This window comes from Eschrichtius robustus, chromosome 5 (assembly GCF_028021215.1).
Source record: "Eschrichtius robustus isolate mEscRob2 chromosome 5, mEscRob2.pri, whole genome shotgun sequence".
Taxonomy (NCBI): domain Eukaryota; kingdom Metazoa; phylum Chordata; class Mammalia; order Artiodactyla; family Eschrichtiidae; genus Eschrichtius; species Eschrichtius robustus.
In genome coordinates this window covers 72,967,919-72,994,220 of record NC_090828.1, presented here as the reverse complement: position 1 = coordinate 72,994,220, position 26,302 = coordinate 72,967,919, and the positions used below count along the sequence as shown (strand labels likewise).

At 39.3% G+C, this 26,302-nt stretch overlaps 1 protein-coding gene across 4 annotated transcripts in view; it reads left to right on the top strand.

Moving 5' to 3' along the window:
• TANC1 (tetratricopeptide repeat, ankyrin repeat and coiled-coil containing 1) overlaps positions 1–26,302 on the top strand; it is a 239,046-nt gene that overhangs the window by 68,537 nt on the left and 144,207 nt on the right. For all 4 annotated transcript variants that reach the window (XM_068545059.1, XM_068545060.1, XM_068545061.1 and 1 more), the window contains one exon: positions 5,367–5,446. In XM_068545059.1, the coding sequence (XP_068401160.1) occupies positions 5,386–5,446 (61 nt within the window). In that variant the 5' untranslated portion in view covers positions 5,367–5,385. The remainder of the gene's footprint in view (positions 1–5,366; positions 5,447–26,302) is intronic.

Sequence of the window (26,302 nt, the reverse complement as noted above, 5' to 3'; positions counted from 1 at the left end):
TTAAAAGAATGTCAAGATATGGCTCTTGCTTTCAGGAAGCTTCTAGAAGACAGTTTCCCGTGAATTTCCAGCAGCAGCCATTGCCCTCTCTAGCAGGGCTTTGTTTCCTTTTGTGGTCTCTGTCCTGCTTTGTTTTCTCTTACTTCCTCTCTACTGTATTATTTATTCTGTAGGCTGCTTTAGACAGCACCTCCCCACCCATCACCGCCACCCATTTCCTTTCTTTTGATAAACACTAAAGGTCGCCAATGCAAAGGTAAGTTCTAAAGGCAGTACTACAGAAGACATGGCTATCGTGTAGGTGAGTCTTAATCTTATTAGGTGGAGGCGTTTTTGAGCCCCTAAAATTGAAGATGTTTTTGATGTATCTCTTCTCTTAAATAAAAAAAAAAAAAATTTCTTAATGATCATGTGCATCTTACTTTCCAGTGTTTCACTTGTAGATATTGCTACTCTGGCTTTATTTATTTTGGCAAAAGAAAGGAGGCACCTTCTGAGACTGCTTTGCTTTGAGGTCAGATGGATGGTTTGATGCAAGAAGCTCCTTTCAGTGGAGTGAGCACAGAGCGTGTGTTTAGGTGTCCAGGATAACTGGATAATAAGGGTTTATTATCTTGAGATTTTAAGGCTGACTCAGGTGTGGACATGAAGGGACATTATGAAATGCAGCATTTTCCTCCCAAGTATTTCTTGGATTTAACTGTTTTCTTGCATTCCTTACAAATGAGAATATATAGGAATATTCTTTGTAATTTATAAACTGCTATAAATGTTGGTTAATTGCTTGATTTGGAGGAAATGGCTCATCTGTGTTCATTGCAGCCTAGTTAAATCTGTCAACAAATATTGAGAACAGAGTGTGTGGGAAGGCTGTGTTCCGGCTTCTGTTTGTATCTATTAAAGAATAAACATAGTCCCTGCCCTCAGCTCACGGAGTCGATTTGAAATTTCATAAATAGGTGGTATGGCACTCCAGAAGAGGAAAGTTTTAAGGCTGGTGTTATTCTATGATTTCAGACAAGGTGGTCATGGTTATGATACTGCCATTGGGATTGCAAACTGAAATAGATTTTGCTCTTATTTTTAAATCATCTCACTGTTTAATCTAGGATAACTTTTTGTTATATTTTATATACCCTTGTAATCACTGCAGAATGCTTATTTAACATATAACGTAGAGACATTGTGCCTATCTCCAAAGAGTTTATGTGTTAAAGGAGAAATCTAAGAAGTAAAAGTAAGCTCAATAGTTGGTTTAACTTCTGTGGGTTTTGAAAAGAAGAATCTATGGCATTTGGGAAACTTAGATGTCGAATGATAGTAGAAAAATAAGGAAATTTAGGTGACTTCAGATCATTGACCTAAAGGTAATGTCATATACTCATATTTTATTTTCTTTTAAATGAACATTATAGGAAATTTTCTCCCATTAGATCATTTCAGTTGTTGTAATCTAGAGGCTGGTCTTTTCTCTCTTCCTCAAAAATATATAAAGAAATGAGAGCTGAAGTTCTCTACTTTTTCAAAGATTTATTTTTATTTATTTTTTATTTTTAAATAGGACTTCTTCATTCTTTTTTTAAAAAAATTAATTAGTTTTGGCTCCATTGGGTCTTCCTTGCTGCATGCAGTCTTTCTCTAGTAGCGGTGAGCAGGGGCTACTCTTCGTTGCGTTGCGCGGGCTTCTCATTGTGGTGGCTTCTCTTATTGCGGAGCACGGGCTCTAGGCGCGGGCTTCAGTAGTTTCAGCATGCGGGCTCAGTAGTTGTGGCTCGCGGGCTCTAGAGCGCAGGCTCAGTAGTTGTGGCGCACGGGCTTAGTTGCTCCATGGCAAGTGGGATCTCCCTGGACCAGGGCTCGAACCCGGGTCCCCTGCATTGGCAGGCGGATTCCTAACCACTGTGCCACCAGGGAAGTGCCATCAAAGATTTATTTTGAAATACTTAAATCCAGCCATGTATTTATACTACTTGTGTGATAGAAGCTAAAGTTTTATGGGGCAGAAATTGAGGGATTCTATTTGGCCAGTATTTATTTGAGTTACACCTGTGCCTTTTGATCTATAGTATTTAAAGTGAAAAAGGACAGCATTTCTTGTTTTATCCTATTATGCTTGTCCATAAGAACTTCCTTACATGTATGGTCCTCTAGTAGGAACTTGATAGCTTCTGGCAGTTTCTTTTTTTGTGTCTGGAAGGCTGGTTTGCATCATTTCTATGTGGTTCACTTCTGTAGCAGGGCAGCGTTCACCCTTTTTAGGGGAAAATTGTCAGTAGTTGAAGTTGCTACAGGAAGGGAAGTGATGTAGGAGGTGTCATTCAGGGAGAGCCCGCTGGCTGCCCGCGTAAGACTGCTTCACGGTGGCATTTGCATTCAAGAATTTACCACTGTCTTCCTTTTGGTACTCAAACTGGAATCAGAAACTTAATATTCTTTATGTCTTAAATAGATGATACTTGGCAAAGTGCCTCCCTTGGACAAAGCTCATGAGAGCTTTTGTTTAAAGCCAGAACACTGGTTTATTAATTTATTCCCAGAATCATGTCTGTCAACAAGCTAGACAATTGTGTTGGGTGGACTAGACCAGCACACTCTCCCCCACTGTTGTTAGGTGAAAAAGCCAAATTAAGAGGCACTGCTCCTTGAGAACAGGATGAGAAGAAGGGGAAGTAGTTACGATGCCAGCGTTTTAATAGCACTGGGTCCCATAGCCTGATGGGCCTATTTTCAGAACTGGATGTGGGAGTATGTATTTATAAGTTCACAGGTACTGTCAGGTGTGCAGATAATCTTCTCTGGACTATACTGCCAGTGTTGGCCCCTCCAGCCTACTACTATAGTTGCTTTTTCTGACCACCTCGCTTCAGATGGGCATAGTCTTTAAAGGGTCTATTGATGAATGTCAAGTTCCAGTTACATCTTTCAGGCTATGACTGATTGGGACTTTGCACAGCTCTACTCTGATCTGTATTAATTTCACAATTTAACCCACGGGGAGCAGTCTTCTTTTTTTCCTTTCCAGCTTGTGTGTGTATGGGGGTTTCTTAATTTTTGCACCCAGATATAATCAGTTAAAGTTTCTCCATGTGCAGTTTGAATATCTTTTAGAGAATAAATTTAAGCTCTTTCCCTTGAGTTACTACTATTTAGGGAGGAAAACAAGAACTGGGAGAAGAACTTAGAGCGAATATCTGATAGCCTCTTCACTTGAGACCACTGATGGGGAAGATTTCACTATCCTGAAAAGAGCTGAGCTCCCAAAAATAGGCATCTAAGGTGTCTGGGATGAGATGCCCAAGTCCATGTCTGCCACTCCTTGCCCTGTGGGCTGTGTCTTCCAAGTGGCATTGTAGATCTGTGGTGGGTTGGTGGTGACAAGGGTGATAAATCAGGGGCAGTTTCACCGCCGTGGTGGGGCCTGAGCTGGTCAGTGATCCAGGGAAACACGGGGGGAAAGTTCCCTAAGGACCTTGGCCAAGCTTTGCTGGCCTGGCTCCATTGATATTTTTCTCTTATTTCTTTAGTATGTAGTCTTTGCTAAATGACAAACCCTGAAGGGGTTGATTGATTTTTTTTTTTTTTTTTAATTTGGAGAAGAAAATGTCTGTGCTTACCAGGCATCTATTTATTTTTTATCTTTTCCTACCATTTTTTATGCCACAACATTTTGCATTGTTTCCTTCAAGCATGACTGTCAGGAGAAATTTGTGTTTCCACAGCTCCCCTATGGAAGCACACTGTGGCCCACTTCCAGATTCAGTGTTTGCCCTTTAGTGAAACCCAAGTCTTTTCACAGGGGTCCATTCAAGTAGCATTTTTAAAAAGAATTAGGCTCTAAGCCATGCTCCTTTTGTGTGTGAAGACTTGTTTGTAAGGCGAGTTAACCCTAATAAGCTTCACTATGGCTTTCTCCAAATTCTGCTTAAGATATTTACTTCCTAGTATCTTTCAGGTTGGTTGGTTTGTTGTTAATTTTTTTGATTGTTTGATTGCTGTTTCCCAAAGCTTTCATTGCTCTAAGCAGAGAGGCCAGCACTGGGGAAGAAGGAGGACCCTTGCTGGGAGTCTGCAGATTTGGATTCTGGCCCTGCTGTTAATTAGCTGCGTGACCCTGGGGCAAGTCAGCCTCCCAGGGTCTCTGTTTCTTCTTCATCAGGAAAACAAAGGGCTTGGAAAAATAAATACAGGCCTGGACCCAATGATAAGAAAGGTCACCCTGTGTGCTTATGTTGTGCATGGCAGCACTTTGGGACCCTTCCTCCCTCTCAGTGGGCTCCACAAAACCTCGGCTCAACTCTGGGGTCGAGCACTTGTGCGGGGCGTTATACGGAGACCACTGGAAGCGTTGATGCTAACAAGGCAGGTTTTCTACAGAGGAGTCATCCCCTCTTTGTTTTTTTTTCAGCAGTAAGCTACTTGCCTCCTTCTACCTGCTTCTCCTTAGTGCGTTAACAAGGGTGTGATGGTAACACAACCCGCTCAGATTTGTTACTGTTTTGGCCGTTGTCTAGCCATCTCATCTGAGTTAGTGGAGGGAAGAGAGAGCTGGAGGAGACTGACTAACTGATGAAATAATGGTCCTTTTGTCTGTCTCTTTGCTGGAGGGGTGGTTTTATGTTTCATCTTAGGCCTGGGCCATTGTGTTGTTTTTACGTGCTCAGTACAACCCTGCTTAAAAATACAGCTCATTATTTAAAGGATTCAGCCGCAGGCCTGTTCTTCTTACCTCCCCCCACCCCCGCCCAAAAGTCATAACAATATGTGGTAAAAACCCATTGCAGTGTGTGCTGTTTGATCAGACACCCCGACATCAGTGTTGAAATGTGTTCCCACTGTATTTATTTTGTAAATGTTTTTAAGGTATGTTTCATTCTGATTAACCTTCCAAAATGTTTTCCTTATGGTTATATAATCAGTAGCATCTGTAAAACATGCCTTTAACCATGTAGCTTTCCTTCTTAACCACTATCTTTTTGATTGTCTTAATGTTTTCTTTTGATGAATGGGGGTTGGGAGACCCACATTCCTATGCCAGATATCTTACAGTAACGTGTCCAGATTTAGCCTCATAACCTTAATTAGATGTGGAATGCTGAGAATGCGCTGTTGTTTTTTTTTTAACTTTTATAACAAGATGGTGAACTTCTGATCACTTCATTAAACATTATAAAACTCTCCTTGTGTCTTTAGCATTTAGTTCCCCGTGTTAGTTTATTCATAGAAAATTGATGTAAAACTCAAGGTACCTTTATATTATCCTAAGTGATCTGTTTGTTTGAAGACAAGTTACCGTTTGTGTCAATATGCAAGTTATGTTCCAATTTATAATACTTAATTCCTCTCCCCTCTCCTCCTTTTCTCTTTAGAAGCTAAAGAGTGTTGAAAATGTTAAAGGCTGTGCTGAAGAAGAGCCGAGAGGGAGGAAAGGGAAGCAAGAAGGAAACAGGTATGTGTCCAGGATTGAGTTGAGCTGAGCAAACATGGTGGGTGTGAGCCAGCAAGGCCCCACTTAATCCAGACGGGGCAGATGTTATTGCCTTGGGAATGGGTCAGAGAAGTGATATGGGTTAGAAGAAACAGCAACCTGGAGGCCATGAGAAACTAAATATATTTGTGAGCTTTCTCCTGGGAAGTGACTTTGAAGATTGAGTTTGGGTTCTGAACCAAATCCTTTCCCAGAAGACTTGTAAGGGTCATAATTTTAACAGGTCATTCAGATCCAGAGGCAGAGTTATAGGCATTGAGGGAGAGCAGGTGTGTCCAGGAATTTGATTTCTAGAAAGCGCTTTCTCTTTTCCCATGTGTGCTTGCATTTTATATGTTTGACCAACTGCTGGCTGACTGGTCCTCATCTTTTGAGTATCAAATTTTCCCCCTAACAGGTGTAGCCACACTCAGTGCCAGGCTGCTAGTTTTCATTATGATGAGAGCTACTTAATTTGGCTTGGATTTCATTCCTGTTTGTAGAGTTCTGGTGCATATGTGGTCATTGTGACTCTACACTGCATTCCGTGTGATGAGCTACTCTAAGGTTATTTTGGTGACCATTCACCAGAAAAACTACATGTTATCTACCTGTATTGCACAATAAAAATCTGTTAGCATGGATCGATTTCCCTGAAATGTGCCATTTCACTCTGTAAACTCATGTTAATCCAGAGTCAGAGAATGGCTGGTTTCTGAGTTATTGTATATTGAATAACACTTCAGTTTTAATTTCTATTAAGGTATAAATAAGTAGGCTGAATTATGGTTAACTCTTTAATTCAAAAGGTTTTGTAATGCCTTGTGGTAATATTGTTATATATGTTGTTTCTGTAAAAGAATAAGTGGACTTGTAAACTTTTTGATTATGTGGAACCTTGACAAATTTTCTATTATTAATTTCCCTTTAACCAAACCTGCAAAAGGCAAACTTAACCTTAAAAGTAGAGACTTTGTTGTAAAGTTGCTGATAAGATTCCATTAAAAGCCTTTCATTAATGCCTGGCTAAGCAGATGCAAAGAAAAGAAGAAACCAGTTTTTGATGATAGAAACAGGAGACCATAGTTAGCTCTTAACCTTAGAAAATCAACTCCTAGCTTTGAATAATTAATTAGAATTGTTAACTACGGAGAATTTTCAGTTCATATAATTTCTATCCAGGGGGCCCTTCACCCTGTGCTGGGTTAAGGCCAAAACATCCTTCCCTTTAGTTCTCGAAAAGCTGTCTTAAAAACAAAAAATTTTTCCCCAGTTTTGGCTCAACTGACACTCATCCTAGGAACTATGTTATTTGCTTCTTTACATGCCTTTGTAATTTCCAGGATAAAGTTAGATCCTAAAGCTGTCTGTTGGACTGGAGCTGCCAACCAGTGGGTTATTTTTCTCAGGGCCAGGGTCTCCAAGCCAAAACTCTCTGCTTAGTAATGGAGTCTTTCACAACAGGCTTACCATCCTCTTTGATCCGTGCCAGACTCATGTGAAATTACAGTATGTTAATGATTTTCGGCACCCTGCCTTTCAGATGGGCCAGACAGTGAACATTGTTTGCGTTTGAAACTTTTCCAGTTGTAGAGCATATTATTTGGGGTTTATTTCCCCCTTTGGTCTTTAAGAGCAACTATTGTGTTTTCTGAATCATTTCTTCATAATAATTCCCACCCTTTGGCTTTTCACTAATGCAAACCAACTTGAAAGAGCAATGGGAACATTTCTCATAAAACATCTGTATGGTGTATGCCTTTTTTCTCTTAACTAGAACTTGGTTGTATTCCACTGGGGGAACAAAGCAGATGGAATTTTAAATCTTGACGAAGTTATGTCACAAGATGATTGGGGAAAATACTTGGAATCTGACCATTCATGTGTTGAGCTCTGTGCCAGCTCTCATTATATAAGTAAATCACAGCTAAGTTTCTCTGTAAATTAAAACTGGCTAATCTACTGAGACCGCTGTGAAACTTGGGGTAATAATATCTGCTGCAATATGGAAAAATTTTGCTCTACTGTTTCCAATTAAACGAATCTTTGTTGTCAAGACAAAGGAAAATTCATTTTTATGTACTTGAACTCACAGTCACAGAAATTTAGAAAATATTTGTCTAAAATTTTGAGTTCAGCTTTTCATACCCTTTGTAGATTGTTTTTACAATCTTTTTTTTTTTTAAACTATTCCCTTCTTAGAGATTCTTTTTTTTTTTTTTATTATGTTGAGGTAGGTTCCCTCTATGCCCACTTTCTGGAGAGTTTTTATCATAAATGGGTGTTGAATTTTGTAAAAAGCTTTTTCTGCATCTGTTGAGATGATCATATGGTTTTTATTCTTCAATTTGTTAATATGGTGTATCACATTGATTGATTTGCGTATATTGAAGAATCCTTGCATCCCTGGGATAAATCCCACTTGATCGTGGTGTATGATCCTTTTAATGTGTTGTTGGATTCTGTTTGCTAGTATTTTGTTGAGGATTTTTGCATCTCTATTCATCAGTGATATTGGTCTGTAATTTTCTTTTTTTGTAGTGTCTTTGTCTGGTTTTGGTATCAGGGTGATGGTGGCCTCATAGAATGAGTTTGGGAGTGTTCCTTCCTCTGCAATTTTTTGGAAGAGTTTGAGAAGGATGGGTGTTAGCTCTTCTCTAAATGTTTGATAGAATTCACCTGTGAAGCCATCTGGTCCTGGACTTTTGTTTGTTGGAAGATTTTTAATCACAGTTTCAATTTCATTCCTTGTGATTGGTCTGTTCATATTTTCTATTTCTTCCTGGTTCAGTCTTGGAAGGTTATACCTTTCTAAGAATTTGTCCATTTCTTCCAGGTTGTCCATTTTATTGGCATAGAGTTGCTTATAGTAGTCTCTTAGGATGCTTTGTATTTCTGCGGTGTCTGTTGTAACTTCTTTTTCATTTCTAATTTTATTGATTTGAGTCCTCTCCCTCTTTTTCTTTATGAGTCTGGCTAATGGCTCATCAATTTTGTTTATCTTCTCTAAGAACCAGCTTTTAGTTTTATTGATCTTTGCTATTGTTTTCTTTGTTTCTATTTCATTTATTTCTGCTCTGATCTTTATGATTTCTTTCCTTCTGCTAACTTTGGGTTTTGTTTGTTCTTCTTTCTCTAGTTTCTTTAGGTGTAAGGTTAGGTTGTTTACTTGAGATTGTTCTTGTTTCTTGAGGTAGGCTTGTATAGCTATAAACTTCCCTCCTAGAACTGCTTTTGCTGCATCCCATAGGTTTTGGATTGTCGTGTTTTCATTGTCATTTGTCTGTAGGTATTTTTTGATTTCCTCTTTGATTTCTTCAGTGATCTCTTGGTTATTTAGTAACGTATTGTTCAGTCTCCATGTGTTTGTGCTTTTCACGTTTTTTTCCCTGTAATTCATTTCTAATCTCATAGCGCTGTGGTCAGAAAAGATGCTTGATATGATTTCAGTTTTCTTAAATTTACTGAGGCTTGATTTGTGACCCAAGATGTGATCTATCCTGGAGAATGTTCCATGCGCACTTGAGAAGAAAGTGTAATCTGCTGTTTTTGGATGGAATGTCCTATAAATATCAATTAAATCTATCTGGTCTATTGTGTCATTTAAAGCTTCTGTTTCCTTATTTATTTTCATTTTGGATGATCTGTCCATTGGTGTAAGTGAGGTGTTAAAGTCCCCCACTATGATTGTGTTACTGTCGATTTCCTCTTTTATAGCTGTTAGCAGTTGCCTTATGTATTGAGGTGCTCCTATGTTGGGTGCATATATATTTATAATTGTTATATCTTCTTCTTGGATTGATCCCTGGATCATTATGTAGTGTCCTTCCTTGTCTCTTGTAACATTCTTTATTTTAAAGTCTATTTTATCTGATACGAGTATAGCTACTCCAGCTTTCTTTTGATTTCCATTTGCATAGAATATCTTTTTCCATCCCCTCAGTTTCAGTCTGTATGTGTCCCTAGGTCTGAAGTGGGTCTCTTGTAGACAGCATATATATGGGTCTTGTTTTTGTATCCATTCAGCCAGTCTATGTCTTTTGGTTGGAACATTTAATCCATTCACGTTTAAGGTAATTATCAATATGTATGTTCCTATGACCATTTTCTTAATTGTTTTGGGTTTGTTTTTGTAGGTCCTTTTCTTCTCTTGTGTTTCCCACTTAGAGAAGTTCCTTTAGCATTTGTTGTAGAGCTGGTTTGGTGGTGCTGAATTCTCTTAGCTTTTGCTTGTCTGTAAAGTTTTTGATTTCTCCATCAAATCTAAATGAGATCCTTGCTGGGTAGAGTAATCTTGGTTGTAGATTCTTCCCTTTCATCACTTTAAGTATATCATGCCACTCCCTTCTGGCTTGTAGAGTTTCTGCTGAGAAATCAGCTGGTAACCTTATGGGAGTTCCCTTGTATGTTATTTGTCATTTTTCTCTTGCTGCTTTCAATAATTTGTCTTTAATTTTTGCCACTTTGATTACTATGTGTCTCGGCGTGTTTCTCCTTGGGTTTTTCTGTATGGGACTCTCTGCGCTTCCTGGGCTTGGGTGGCTATTTCCTTTCCCATGTTAAGGAAGTTTTTGACTATAATCTCTTCAAATATTTTCTCTGGTCTTTCTCTCTCTCTTCTCCTCCTGGGACCCCTATAATGCGAATGTTGTTGAGTTTAATGTTGTCCCAGAGGTCTCTTAGGCTGTCTTCATTTCTTTTCATTCTTTTTTCTTTAGTCTGTTCCGCAGCAGTGAATTCCACCATTCTGTCTTCCAGGTCACTTATCCGTTCTTCTGCCTCAGTTATTCTGCTATTGATTCCTTCTAGTGTAGTTTTCATTTCAGTTATTGTATTGTTCATCTCTGTTTGTTTGTTCTTTAATTCTTCTAGGTCTTTGTTAAACATTTCTTGTATCTTCTTGATCTTTGCCGCCATTCTTATTCCGAGGTCCTGGATCATCTTCACTATCATTATTCTGAATTCTTTTTCTGGAAGGTTGCCTATCTCCACTTCATTTAGTTGTTTTTCTGGGGTTTCGTCTTGTTCCTTCATCTGGTACATAGCGCTCTGCCTTTTCATCTTGCCTGTCTTTCTGTGAACGTGGTTTTTGTTCCACAGGCTCCAGGATTGTAGTTCTTCTTGCTTCTGCTGTCTGCCTTCTGGTGTTTGAGGCTATCTAAGAGTCTTGATGGGAGGCTCTGGTGGTGGGTAGAGCTGACTGTTGCTGTTCAGACCATCTTGAGCTACACTTTTATGTTGAACCTAATTTGAGAATTTGGAAAATCACTGAGTTAAACTTACTATTCTTCAAAAGAAAACAAATATTTTTCATAAGTATTGAAAAGTTTTTATACTCTGAGCGCCTGTCCCTAAAAGAAAATGTCACTTTATTGGTAAAATTCTAGCAGGTATTGAAATTTAAGTTATATGTATATAAGGATATTTCAAGTATTATGTACAGTGAGATATTAAATTATTGAAAGTTATTGAAAGTCATTGAGTCAGCTCTAAAAATAGCAAAATTATTTTTTTATTTTTTTATTATTATTATTTTTTTACCTAGGAAATGCTTATAGCTGAGCAAAAAGTATTTTCTGGAGGCTGTAGAATCACACTGGAGAATGCAATATTAAAAACTTTAAAATTTTTTGGGAAACTACATTTATCTGTTTCCACTAGTCCATCAGTGCAAATGAGTTCTCTTGACCTTGAGTCAGGCCTGAGGGAGCAAAAATCAATATTAAACCATAATGTGGGGAAGGCCAGATGAGGGCATCTATTTTTTCTTTCCCTGCTGTTAGGGCCTTGATCTAAAACAAGCGGATGAGGTGTTATCTTTATTTTGAAGCTCTCTAGAGAGGTCTACAACCTTCTACCACGTGTGTAAATGACCTTTACTATCAGCAAACTTTCATGTCACTATCATTAAAGTTCCTTAATTTAAAAGTAATTACTGAACTCTTAAACTTTCAGAGTATTGATATCAAACCTGGACCTAGTAAGAGTTTAGAGTGGATATAAGAGCAGCATAGGAAATTCATATCTTTTCTGTATAGCAGCACTGTTTAGAAAATGAAAAGGAAAACAGTCCCATTTTATAATAGAAACAGAAACTTTAAATATCAACCTAAGAAGAAAGGTACAAGCCTTATATTGAAGAAAATAATAAAACTTTGTTGAAGGACTTAAGGGAAGACCTGAATAAATGGAAAGAAATACTGTATTCCTGAATAGGCAAATGTATTATTTTAAACTGACTAGCTCTTACAAAATTATCTATACATGCCATTTAATCTCCAATGAAATCCCAACTATTTTCTTTTTAAAGACGTAATTTTTTTAGAGCCAGTTTTAGATTTACAGCAAAATTGAGAGGCAGGTGCAGAGATTTTCTGTATTCCCCATGCCTCCACTCATTCCTAGCATCCCTATTATCAATGTTCTCCCATCAAGGAGGTACGTTTGTTACAACTGATGAACCTACATTGACGCATCATCACCCGCAGACCATAGTTTACATTAGGGGTCACTCTTGGTGTGGGACATCCTGTGGGTTTGCCCAAGTACATAATGACATGTATTCATCATTATAGTATCATACCAAGTACTTTCACTGCCCTAAAAATCCTGTTTTGTTTTGCTTTTGACATAGTTGATTTTAAAATTCATCTGGAAGTGAAAATGCTTAAGAATAACCAAGGAGAAATTGAAAGTGTGGGGCATGTACATCAAAAGGGCTGAACCTGGTTCCCATGCCTGGGTTCTGGCTGTAGGAGAGGCTGAGCAAGTGTGTATTTGGACTTCTTAGCTTCTCTAGGGCAAGGTGGACTTCGTCTCCCACCAAGATGTGTGTTAGGGGGACTTCCCTGGTGGCGCAGTGGTTGAGAGTCTGCCTGCCAATGCAGGGGACACGGGTTCAAGCCCTGGTCCAGGAGGATCCCACATGCCACGGAGCAGCTGAGCCTGTGGGCCACAACTGCTGAGCCTGAGCTCTGGAGCCCGTGAGCCACAACTGTTGAGCCTGCGAGCCACAGCTGCTGGGGCCTGCATGCCTAGAGCCCGTGCTCCGCAAGAGAGGCCACCGCAGTGAGAAGCCTGCACACCACATCGAAGAGTGGCCCCTGCTCGCCGCAACTGGAGAAAGCCCACGCGCAGCAAGGAAGACCCAACACAGCCAAAAATGGATGAATAAATAAATAATTAAAAAAAAAAAAAGATGTGCGTTCGGGAGGATTCTCGGTTGTAGACATTTGCAGGTCCTCTCCACATCAAAAGGTAACCAACACAGATATCTAGTATAGCTCATTATAATAGTTACTGCTTCCACAGAGCAAGTACATGGCTTGGCTAGTTTTCTGGACTTTTTTTCCTACTGGTCTCCAAGAAATGAAACCTAATTTTATCTAACATCTACGATGTAATCAAATCTCACTGTCGATAATGGTTTTGTTTTTTTCCTTTTAACCTTGGAAATAGTGACACCAATCTGGAAGCATTAGATGGGCAAAGCCTCTTGCCCTCCTAGAAAGGGCTAATCCCTCTCCCTCTCTGTGTGTCCCTTTTGCCCTCTGCTAATCTTGGAACCGTAGTCTCTTGCCCTGTCCAACTCTCCTACTTGCCCTGTATTGGTGTGGAAGTATTGGGTTGGCCAAAAAGTACATTTGGTTTTTAAGTAAAAATAAGACATATTTTTCATTTTCACCGAGAACTTTATTGAACACCGTATTCACCCTTTTGTTCCACTACCTTCGGCCATTTTTCAGGCAACTTCATAATTCCATCTTCCCCAAATTTTTTATCTTTTTGATCAAAGAACTGTTCCAGGTGCCTTTTACAGTCTTCCAGGGAATTGAAATTTTTTCTATTAAGAGAATTTTGTAAAGACCTAAACAAATGGAAATCCGAAGGTGTAATGTTTGATGAATACAGCGGGTGAATCAAAACTTCCCAGCCAAGCTGTAACGGTTTCTGGCTGGTCATCAAAGAAACATGCGGTCTTGCGGTATCCTGATGGAAGATTATGATTTTTCTGTTTACTAATTCTGGACTCTTTTCGTCGAGTGCTGCTTCCAGTTGGTCTAACTGGGAGCAGTACTTGTTGGAATTAGTTGTTTGGTTTTCTGGAAGGAGTTCATAATAGAGGACTCCCTTTCAATCCGACCATATACACATCACCTTCTTTAGCCTTTGGTGGTGGTTCATTTCGCTTGCCCCAGTCCACCTTATTGTATAGTATCCACTTTTCATCGCCTGTCACAACTTGTAACGGAATGTTTTCATTACGTTTAAGTAGAGAATCCCATGCGGAAATATGGTCAAGAAGGTTTCTTACGCTTAACTTATGTGGAACCCAAACATCAAAGTGATGAACATAACCAAGCTGGTGCAAATGATTTTCAACGCTTGATTTGGATATTTTGAGTATGTCGGCTGTTTCCTGCGTGGCACATAACATTGATTGTTCTCAGTGTCTCGATTTGATCAACTGGTCTACCTGCCTTTGGAGCATCGTCCAGCGAGAGATCTCCAGCACAAAACTTCGCAAACCACTTTTGACATGTTCGATCAGTCACAGAACCTTCTCCATACACTGCACAAATCTTTTTTTGCGTTTCAGTTGTGTTTTTACCTTTCTTGAAATAATAAAGCATAATATGCCGAAAATGTTGCTTTTTTCTTCCATCTTCAATATTAAAATGGCTACACAAAAATTCACCAATTATGATGTCTTTTTTTTTTAAATGCATGCTGATATGACAGCTGTCACATACAATCTAACAAAATTGTTTCGAATGAAGTTAAAGACAACTAAGTGCTACTAGAGTCATCTTACAGAAAAAACAAACAAACCTTTTGGCCAACCCAGTAGCTCCAAGTTGAGGCAGAAGAGCAAAGTTTGGTGAACTCTTAATTGTGATATTGTCTCAATTAAAATATAGGCTGATTAAGGTTGCTAAATATGCCAAAATAATTGTTTATTAGACTTTTCCTTTCAGTTTAATTATTGGTGTTCTTTTTTCAGCAGGGGGGCTTAGTTTGAGGCAATTTATTTAAAAATTTTGACCTTCACCGTTTCATCATTAAAAACCAGCTAGTTGGCTCAATACACTTGTAATTAATGGTGTTAATTAAGGCATTGGATAGTCCCTGAGCTTGAATGTGTCCTGAATCTGTTAGCTTTGCATCTAATCCTTCACTTTGAATTTGTAGTAAAAGGAAGCTGTTTGCCTCTAAAGTTTAAAAGCCATTGATGTGATTGTTAAATGTGGTATTTTAAGCCATTCCAGGCTGCAGTCTGGTTTTCAGTGGTACCTTCTAAAAATGCCTCAATACAAACAATGCTTTGTTTTATCCGGAAAATATGAAGCTGCTTTTGATTATTCTCTGCTGCATTGCCCATTTTTTGTGGTTGTGGACTATTATTTAGGAATTTAGTGCAGTGACTGTCTTGCTGAGCTATGGATATTTGGTATCTTGTTGTTAACTGACTCAAAAAATGTTTCCCAAGGAACAAAATAAGCAGAAATAGTTCAGTCTAAAGGTATTGTATTTCTATTTACCAGCGCATTTAAATAAATTCTGCAAAATCCTGTAGGACAGGATTTGAACATAGAATGGAACAGGCTGTTTATTAGTAGGAGTGGGAATGCTGTTCCCTCTGCTTCAATTGGTCCCTTCATCAGTTTTTCTCTTTGTCACCCCTCACACGTCAGAGTCTCGAAAAAGCACAGACTTTGGAATCTGAAGATGCAAATTCAAATCCTAGCTTGTTCACTTCCCTGTGTACTTGGACAAATTTCTTAACCTAGTTAAGCTACCTTACAGGGATGTTGTCAGGGTTAAATAAGATAACCTGTCTACAGAAGTGCCTTGCTTGACATATGGCTTCTGCTAGATGTTCAGTACATCTTTTCTTTCTCGAGAAAACTGTTTGGTACTTTAAAGAACAAACAAAACCCTTCTAAAAATCTTGTTCCTTCCCTGTTGATCTCAGGCAAGAGAATGATGTTCTAGAAGCTTCTATCCATGATGTCCTCTCTCCAAATACCGATTCTGCCATTGACTTTGGATACTAAAGGCTCTTCTGCCATCTTTAGCCTTTCCCTCATGATAAAACCAAAGAAGCTCTGAGTCATTTGTCTGTTGTATGGTGATTTATACTTTGATTTATAACTTGTTTTACCTTTTAACCTATATCATGTCACTTGCATTTTATCCTTTTTTCTTTGTGAAGTTAAACTGAGAGGCTTTTCCCCTTACTAAAGAAATTTCGGGAGTTAGCAAGCAGCTTTAAGAATAGATTTCTAAGTATAGTTTATAAAGTTGCTGAGATGTTTCATTTCAACATATCCTTATTAGTAAAGGTCTTTATATGTGGAAGGCTCCATTGCCCATCCTCTTTATAGCTTCCCCATACATTTTAGGGATATATAAAGGATGAAAGAGAAGGATGGGCACAAATACTGGGCATTTATCTTGTGTGTCGGGCGCTATACATAATGGACCACGGCTGGTCCATCTGAGCTGTTTCCTGTGAGAGGCGTAATTAGAGAAAAGTCTGGACTGAGAAGGTGAAATCAAGACTTATCCTGGATCTTCCACTTTTTATGGCCAATACAACTTCTAGCAAGTCACAACCTATCCGAATCATCATAAAGGATGTAGCAAAATTCTCAGACAACAACATTTATTTACTTGGGTCCCTTTTTGTATGTATATGTGTAAATGCAACAAGAAAGCTAATACAGAAATATAATAATTCAGAGTCCATTTTTATGTCAAACCTAATTTCATTTCACAGATTTTTGTTCATGCAAGCTGCTTTACTGTTAAAAAACAAAAACAACCAATGGTCTTAGTTTCTATAGACCAAGTCTTCAGAGAGTTTTGTCATGTATAGCTTCTTAATTCTCATAAAAAGCTCCATATTTGAATTTTCATGTGACCTATTTGCATAAGTTTTATACATATTCTACGGAAATGTAGAAAACTGGATTTGATGTAATCTATTGGCAAACATAGTTCCTGAGAGGGCAGATAGGCTACCAAAAATTTTGACCTAGGTTGACTTCTTTTCTCCATGCAGGATGATCTAAACTTAAATGGTTCTTCTTTTAGGGGTTGAGGGCTTTGACCTTACACTTGTCCTGCAGTCGACAGATGGCCATCAGGGGTAACCAGTTGGGTAGCCCTAGCCTTGGTATATAGCATCAAATTGAGAAACCCTTATTCATATTGGAAATCATGGAGTTGGAATGTAGGATCTGTGTCTGTCTCTCACGCCCCCTCTCCCTTTGGTGGCAGGCTGGTTATAACACATCAGCCATCAGTGGTGCCAATATAGAATCAGAGATTCTTGTCCTGTGTTCTGGTGACCACAGCACTGTCATGGGGGGTCAGGATGAAATAAGACTTTAGAGCTGATTTTTTTTTTTTTTTAAATGTATGTCTGTATTATTTTAAATTTTTATTTATTTATTTATTTATTTTTGGCTGTGTTGGGTCTTCGTTTCTGTGCGAGGGCTTTCTCTAGTTGCGGCAAGTGGGGGCCACTCTTCAGCGCGGTGCGCGGGCCTCTCACTATCGCAGCCTCTCTTATTGCGGAGCACAGGCTCCAGTTGCGCAGGCTCAGTAGTTGTGGCTCACGGGCCTAGTTGATCCGCGGCATGTGGGATCCTCCCAGACCAGGGCTCGAACCCGTGTCCCCTGCATTGGCAGGCAGATTCTCAACCACTGCGCCACCAGGGAAGCCCCTAGAGCTGATTTTTAATTCTTCATTCTCAAAAGTTTGTGTGAGAGTTGTCCATTTTTAAGGGACTTTGGGAGCATCATACTGCTACATTGGGTACATGATGACATTCTTTGTGCCCTGAGACTGTCCCAGAGCACAGAGTACTCAGTAATAATGATGTCTCTGGTATAAGACATACACATAGGGGCCTATAATGGTTTGGGCACATGTCTGGAGTTTATATAGAGCATGGAACTGGCTGGTGGTAGAGGTGAAGAGGATGCAAACTCTGGGTTGAGGATGGAAGAGAGCCACCTGTGCACTGCTGCCTTCCTGATGATCTTACATTTGGTTCTCAAAATCAAACAATTTGTATGTTAATGCCTCGTATCTTTGTGAGGATTTGTTTGCCCCCCACCTCACCAACCCACCCCTAGAAAGTTTTCTACATAACTTTAGAGGTATGTAGAAAACTTCCTTCCAAGTACCAGATGTTAAAAATATTTTGACTTCTGATGGCACATTTTCTTCTTGTCTTAGTTTGGGCGGCCATAACACAATGCCATAGATTGAGTGGCTTAAATAACAGAAGTTTATTTTCTCACAGTTCTGGAGGCTAGAATTCTGAGCTCAAGGCACCAGCATGATCAGGTTCTGGTTGAAGGTTCTCTTTCTGGCTTGCAGATGGCTGGCTGCCTTATACTTGAATCCTCACATGGCAAGAGAGACAGCAAGCACTCCAGTGCCCCTTGTTGCAAATCCCATCATGAAGGCCCCATCCTCCTGCCCTCATTTAAACCTAATTATCTCTAAAAGGCCTCTTCTCCAAATACCATCATGTTGGGGGTTAGTGCTTCAACATATGAATTTGAGGGAACACAGTTCAGCCCATAGCACTTGTCTTCATTGTTCTGATTATAAATGTTACACAGTACTTCATTGGTTATAAAACACACCATTATTTTGCGTACTGCTAAGGAAGAAAGAACTGCTGTCAATTAAATTGACATACTTTATTACTTAAAATGTTATACTTTACTGAAGATTTCCTTTCTTTAGAAAGTTATTTTTACATATCTCAATCTTTTTCATAAAATGGGAGGAAAATGAAATAAGTTGGTTAAGGTATTTCAAATTTATATTCAGAACCTGATTCTTCTCAATAATTTCTTTCACCTCGTTGTCAATACTCATTTTTTTTCATATGACATCATCATCTCTACCATTAAGAGCACTGATGTTGCAGCATTTTTTTGAGCCCTTCACTGTTTTCTCCAGGACTTTTCTTCCAAGCTGCAGACATGCATTCTGCAAGTTTGATGCCATTCTTTCATGATCTCAGAAGGAGGTTTTAATGGAAGGCTTTCAGATAAAATTCAGGGCTCTTATTCCTTCCACAATGGACTTTAAGTGATCTGTTGACTGAAACCTGGAGGAGGTTATAATTGTCTAGTCACTCTACCAGATGTAATAACATAGTTTTGCATGGTTAGTGCCTGCCACGTTACAACCATTCCCTGGCTGGTAGCAATTTTAAGGTGCCATTAACTGTTACATCCATTTTGGTTTTGGAAAAGTTCAAGTCAGAATAAATATCGGCCTTTGATCAATGCCCGGTATAATAGGTGCTCATTGTAGAAAATTTGTAAAATGCTGATAAAGAATATCCTGGGGTTTTTTCTTACTTCTTATCTTTTGCTTTATCCTTTTTAATGTCATTACTCTTTGAAAAATGCCTAAGAGTCTGTTGTACCAATATACTGTGATTTTATTTGGGTGGATTTTGTTTACATATTTTTCTCATTCATTAAAGAAAAAACCCTCTGGAAAATATGTATCTTTGTATAAATCTCTGATTATTTTAGTGGAATGTTTCTAGATAAGGAATTAATAGTGAAAGGAAAGGAACTTTTCAGAAGCTTGTGGTACTTCTTGACAAATTGTTTTCCAGAAGGATTGTGTTGGTCGCCACCTGTGTAGGCAGTGTGTGAGTGTGCCTGCTTGCATGGCTCTTTCTAGTATTGGGTATTTGTGGATTTTAATCATCTTTGTCGAGTTTATAGGTTAAAACATGTATTTGTTTTTAATTAGCATTTCTTTGAGATCGGAAGACCTCTTTAAATATTTAGTGCCCATTTATAGTTCCTCTTCAATAATTGTCTTTTTATGTCCTTGTACATTTTTTCTGTTGGGAATGTGAGAGACTCTTTAGTTTGATTCTTCCCTTTTCCAGGTGTTGCCCTGGTGTGTAGTAGTGGGGTTTCCTTATAAAGTTACTCGTAGGGGAATTTTCCTTGAAGTTGCTGAAAGTCACATTGCCTGTCTTCAATGGGTAGCAGTGTCTCCTGCATTATTAAAAATTTCATGTTTGTGCTGAGGCTAGAGATCTGCTAGTCTGATTGACTTATATTTAAGAAACTTATTTTATAGAGAAACCAAAATAAAGACATAAAACCGACACAAATGAGTCATTAGGTTTTCCACGGTACCTAATAACATTCTACCTCTGTACACAGTCAAAAAAGTCTAAGCGCTTCCCGCTCCCTGGATGTGCCGGGAGCCCTCATCCTGTGAGTTTCTGATAGTGGGCAGGGATAGTTCCAGACAGGGAAGCATCTCCTTAATAAATTGCTGTAGTCTTAAGTGTAAAAAACATTGTCCATGGCTTATATTCTTAGATTATTAGGTACATGGATTTTTTTTTTTTCAAACTAAGCTAAAGTAATGAAATAAAGGGTTTTAGATCTAGAAGGACCTTAAGAAATTGAGTTCAGTGTCTTCAGTTTTTGAGAAGTATTTGGAAAACATTGAGCAACTGCCCAAGGCCTTATAGCTCGTTAAAACAAAGATGGGCTCAAGGTATAGCTTTTGACTCCAGACTAGTTCAGTTTCTACTATGTCTCTGGCTAGTTCTCTTATTTTTATCTCTAACACTGAGTAAATATAAAGGAAAACACATCCCTGAGATAGAAGACAGTTAATTACTTTATAATTTCTCTCTCCAGGGATACTTGTTTTGATTTTTTTCCTTCTCTAGAAGTGTTTTCCCCCCTCCCTAGAAAGTTTATTTCAGAAATTCTTACATGGCCTTAATCTGGATTCAGTAGTACTGTAATATCTCTTTCTTTTTCTGTATCTTAAAGCCCATTTCTGCTTGATGTCCTTGAGACTGTTATAAATCCATCCTTTTTTTTGTAAAGTCACTCAAATACCGTAAATGTAATAGTTAAATATACAATCATTAAAAAAAAGCTATACAATGGTATTAAAAGTAAAGATACCCCCCATTTCTTCTCTGCTTCCATTTTTGCTCCCCAAAGGAAATTAATGTTAATGGTTTATTTGATCTTTCTAGATATTTTCAATGCATATATGTATGTATGCATCATATTTCATCTTTTCCAGTATAATAGGCAAAAGTGATATCTCATTGTTTTTATTTATTTATTTATTTATTTATTTATTTATTTATTTATTTATTTATTTATGGCTGTGTTGGGTCTTCGTTTCTGTGCGAGGGCTTTCTCTAGTTGCGGCAAGCAGGGGCCACTCTTCATCGCGGTGCGCGGGCCTCTCACTGTCGTGGCCTCTCTTATTGCGGAGCACAGGCTCCAGACGCACAGGCTCAGTATATATCTCATTGTTTTAATTTTGCAATTCTTTAGAATGAATCCAAAGGTATTTTTATATGTTTATGGGCCATTTGAAGCCACACTGCCTGGATTTGGATCCTGGCTCCTTAGTTTAGTAACTATGTGAACTTGAGCAAATTACTTAACCTTTCTGTGCCTCATGGGTCACTTATGATGATTATATGAGTTAATATTTATAAAGTACTTAAATCCATGCTTGGCAAATAGTATATAAGTATTTGACAGAAATAAAATTTACATTTCTTTCTTTGTCCTGCCTGTTCATTTACCTAATTTTCTGTTGGTTTCAATAGGTGTTTTAATATTTTGTTAAGTGGTTGACCATTGATCGTTTACTAGCTAGAGTTCTAAGCAAGTGAAACATGTCATGTTTAGTTTTGAATTATAAAACCTAAAAAAATTCATCTAACTCAGACTTCATTTTTTATAGGATTAAGGGAAGGATTTTGTTTTAATTCTGTAAGTTCAGTGTTGAAAAGTGACTGAGGTTATAAGTCATTATTTCAGGGAGGTTGGCTTTCTTTCCCTGCTTTGTGTGAGAGTTTTGATGCTGCTAATCTGATTAAACCTCCTTACATCCTTAGCTCTAATATTCTGAAGATTAAGAGATTCTGGGGTTTTCCCCCCTCTATCCATTAAATTATTACCATGGTTATTGGGCTCCCCAAACAGTACCTCAAATTCCTTCTGATTTATGGAAACGGCATCTTAAAGATGAATAAGCACTCTGCTGGTTTGGCTTCAGGAAACTTAGGTAAGAGTTCCAGTTTGAATGTACCTACTAGTTCTCTTTGAAAAAGTTGTTTCATTTTTCTGAACCTCAGTTTTCTTGCCTATAAAATGAAGGTAACAGGTACTTCCCTGGTGGTGCAGTGGTTAAGAATCCACCTGTCGGCTTCCTTGGTGGCGCAGTGGTTGAGAATCTGCCTGCCAATGCAGGGGACATGGGTTTGAGCCCTGGTCTGGGAAGATCCCACATGCCACGGAGCAACTGGGCCCGTGAACCACAACTACTGAGCCTGCATGTCTGGAGCCTGTGCTCCGCAACAAGAGAGGCCACGACAGTGAGAGGCCCGCACACCGCAATGAAGAGTGGCCCCCGTTCGCCACAACTGGAGAAAGCCCTCGCACAGAAACGAAGACCCAACACAGCCAAAAATAAAAAATAAAAAAAAATAAAAAAATAAAAAAAAAAGAATCCACCTGTCAATGCAGGGGACACAGGTTTGAGCCCTGGTCCAGGAAGATCCCACATGCCGTGGAGCAACTAAGCCTGTGCGCCACAACTACTGAGCCTGTGCTCTAGAGCCCGTGCTCTGCAACAAGAGGAGCCACCACAATGAGAAGCCTGCGCACCACAACGAAAAGTAGCCCCTGCTCGCCACAACTAGAGAAAGCCCGCGTGCAGCAACGAAGACCCAATGCAGCCAAAAAATAAATAAATAAATAATTAATTTAAAAAATGAAAGTAACAATCTCTATGTGTCATAGAGTAATTACGAGGGTCAAATGAAAGGAAGATTTGTTTTTTAAAACTTAAGGCATAATGATGATGAAGGGAATTTGTTTTGTTTTGCGTTCACATAGTATCTGTTTTGGGGAAATAAAATATACAGATATTTGAATTTACATGGAGAGTTTTTGATACTCAAATGTTGTGAGGGGCAGGTGAGATATTTTTCTTCTTCAAGGTATTGAAGAAACTGGGAAGTGAACTGCAGTTCACCAGGAAGTGAATCTCCTGGGGTGAAATGTGGCAGTACTAATAAAAGTTGCTCTTTGAGTGTTTACTGTGTATCAGATAGTGTGCTACATGCTTATAAACAGTAGCTTATTAGTGGAGGTTAAGGAACTAGCTTAAGACTGCACAGCTGCTAAGTGGCAGAGCCAGGATTTGAATCCAGTTTGTCTTTCTGTCTCCAAAACCTTATGATCAGGACAGTATAGCAGCCAGGTTGCATGGGTTCAATTCCTAGGTCAAGTTGCTTAACCTCACTGTTTCCATTTTTATATCTGTAGAATGGGGATGATAACAGCATCTCCCTCTGAGGGTTGTTGGTTGTCCTGAGGATTCAGTGAGTTAAAGTGCTTGGAACAGTGCCTGGACCAGTGTAAGCATTTCATAAATGTTTGCTCTTATTATAATTGATGGTAATTTCTATACCCTTCTGGCTTCTTTGTTTCTGCCCCTTGACCCTCTCCTTTTGGCTTTAGGCCAAAATGGTGGCATCTCAGATATTTTTGTCTCCTTGGTTCCCTTGTCTGTGTAGCATACACAGCCCTGGCCATTCCATCTGGTGCAGGAGGAGAGAGTGTGGTAGGCCTGCCCCTAGTGGAGTGCTGTGGGGCAGTTGCTGCAACCGTCTGGGGTGGCATGTGTTTGCTGGGAGGGAGGAATGTGAGGCCAGCATACAAGGATCCACCACCAGCATTCTATGAAGAGAAGCTGTGTGCACTCAAAGGGGGTGTACCTGTGAGACTCAGTATTCACCTCGGCTTTACAAGAGCAGGCTCTAGTGCAGCAATTACTAAACCTGGCAGGTTCATCAAAGCCACTTGTGACTCAAATTCCTACCAGACCTACTGCATTACTCACCGTGGTGGGACTCAGGCTTCTGTAATTTTTTTTTTTTTTTTTACGATTTTTGAGTGGTTAGCCAGGTTCGGGAGCCGCTGGCATGCCATTTGTTCCTGTGTCTGTGCAGGACCAGCTCCAGCCAACCGTGGCAGGGGTATGTGTATGTGACTTGGAAAACTCGTAGGAAAAGGAGCTCCCCCACTATCTAGTAGACTCTGTTCGTGGCAGCCCTATAAAGATGAATTTGAAATACAGGTATACAACCAGATGAGTGAAAGGATTCCATTACAGAAATAACAAGGGGCAGGGTTTGATCAAAGTAATTTGTCAGTATATTTTATTTGGTTCTTGTGTTTATGCAGATTCCTCATCAACACTTGCTTATTCTCACATGTGCAAGTTAGATACACAAAAACGAATAGCCATTGAATATAATTTTGATGTTTAATTTTTTAATTGAAGTATAGTTGATTTACAATGTGGTGTTAATTTCTGCTGTACAGCAAAGTGACTCAGTTATACATATATATATTTTTTAAGATTTATCATTTATTTATTTTTGGCTGTGTCAGGTCTTAGTTGAGGCATGTGGGATCTTCGTCGAGGCATGCAGGATCTTTTGTTGCGGCGCATGGGCTTCTCTCCTCTAGTTACGGCGTGTGGGTTTTCTCTTCTCTCGTTGTGGTGCGTGGGCTCTGTAGTTGTGGCGCATGGGCTCCAGGGTGTGTGGGCTCTGTAGTTTGCAGTACGTGGGCTCTAGTTGAAGCATGCGAGCTCAGTAGTTGTGGTGTGCGGGTTTAGTTGCTCCGCGGCATGTGGGATCTTAGTTCCCTGACCAGGGATCGAACCCGCGTCCCCTGCATTGTGAGGCGGATTTTTTACCACTGGACCACCAGGGAAGTCCCTATACATTCTTTTTTATATTCTTTTCCATTATGGTTTATCCCAGGACAGATATATATATGCTATTTATTTATTTGTTTATTTATTTATCTAGTTATTTATTTATTTACAGTTTTAATTTTTCATGCAGCTTTATAGAAATTGTTAGAGGGCTGTTTTCCCAGTGATACTCAGAGAATGAATTAAGTGAGTAGTGCACATTCCATTTTATATTTGAGAAATCATGATTAGAGTGGAATGTTAATATGGTTAGCTGGAGTGAGACAATATTGACATTGTTGCCAAGATATTTTACCAGACATGTCATTGAGGCTCCTGCTTCAAAAACTGAGCAATGCTTTTTTCTTTTTTTCCCCTCCCTCCCTCCCTCCCTTTCTCCCTTCCTTCCTTCCTTCTTTCTTTTGTGATGGTGGTGATGGTGGTGGTAATGATGGAGCAGGAATATAACAAATAAAATGACAGAGTCAAAGAGTGAAAAGTCATCTCATTCTCTCCCCTACTCCCTGCCCCCCAGTACAGGCCTGAAAGGGATCTTGATAAAAAGCCACATGTACACAATTGATTTATTCTGCTGCTTTCTAGAATGTATACTGAGTTGGCTGTATCGTATTTTTAATCTGTTTGTGGGGGAGAAACTTTAAATGCTGCTTAGAAACTTTGAGGCATTTTCCCAAAAATGTTTATAGATCCCATTTTCCTTGTAAGGAGTTGAAGCAGGATAAATGGTACTGTTCCCTGTACTCTCCCTTTCTCTTGTAACGAGGCCTGTTGGCAGACAGTTTTGCTGATGGGACTGCCAGAGTTTGGGTTTGAGTAGTTAGTGAGGGGTGGTGTACTGGTTATGGTATTGTTCTAAAAGTCTTTTTCTCTCCGCTTATTTTTCCACCCCCAAAATGTCAGCATGTCCAATATGACAGAATGTTCCTGATGATTATCATTCAGAGAAACATGACTTGCTAAATTATCTGTAGATGATAGTCAGAATTTCTTAAGCACCAACAGCACTCCATGTTCGTTATGCATCTTGGTCAGGGGATCCACATGGTGTGTGAAGGCAGACCAGGGTAATGCCGTGATGGAGAATTCTGACTGTGGTCTCAAGTCTGCCTGGGTTCAAATCTGGATCTACCGCTTACAGGCAACTTACTTAGGTTCCCTTAGCCTTAGTTTCCTCGTCTGTAACTAGGGGGCAATGACAGCATTTACTTGCAATGGAATAGGTTGAAAAAATTAGCTAATGGATATAAAGTGCTTAGCAGGGGGTCTGTTACACCAAGTAAGGTCTTAATAATGGCTAGCTTAATCACCCTCATTATTAGGGCAGATATATTCAGTGAGCATACACATATAGTTAAAACAGAAAACTCATAATAAATCCTGATGTGTTACCTGGGTACTTACTTAATGTGAAGTAAGGGTAAGAGAGCTCTAATAGTTATGGTGGCGCTAGGTGTGTAATTGAGGTGGAGGATGGCTTTAGGAGTTGGATATCCAGTATGTCATTACAGTCCCCAGGGCTGCCTTATGGCACAGTTCTGGGGCACTGTCACATAGATGGGCGATGTGGGGACGGTGGTCCTTCCCTCATCATTCCTCAGTCACACCCACCCCCTCCCAAGGAAGTTCTGTGTAAAAAGTGGAGTTTTCTATTTTGTTATAAATAAGAGGGTATATTCAGGTTGCCGGTTTTTAGTTTAATGCTGAGAGAAGGATTAATTTTTTGGAGATTGGAAGTTAAAAGCAGAGAAAAGTGTAGACAGAGCTAGGGCAGTGAGGTTCCTTTTGACTACTTTGAAGTATACAGTTGAACCTTGAACAACATGGCAGGGAGGTGTGGTGACCCTCCTTGCAGTTGAAAATCTGCATATAACTTATAGTCAGCCCTCTGTATACATGGTTCCTCCATCTCTGCAGTTCCACATCCGTGCATTCAACCAACCACAGATTGTGTAGCACGGTAGTTTTTACTATTAAAAAAAAAAAATCTGTGT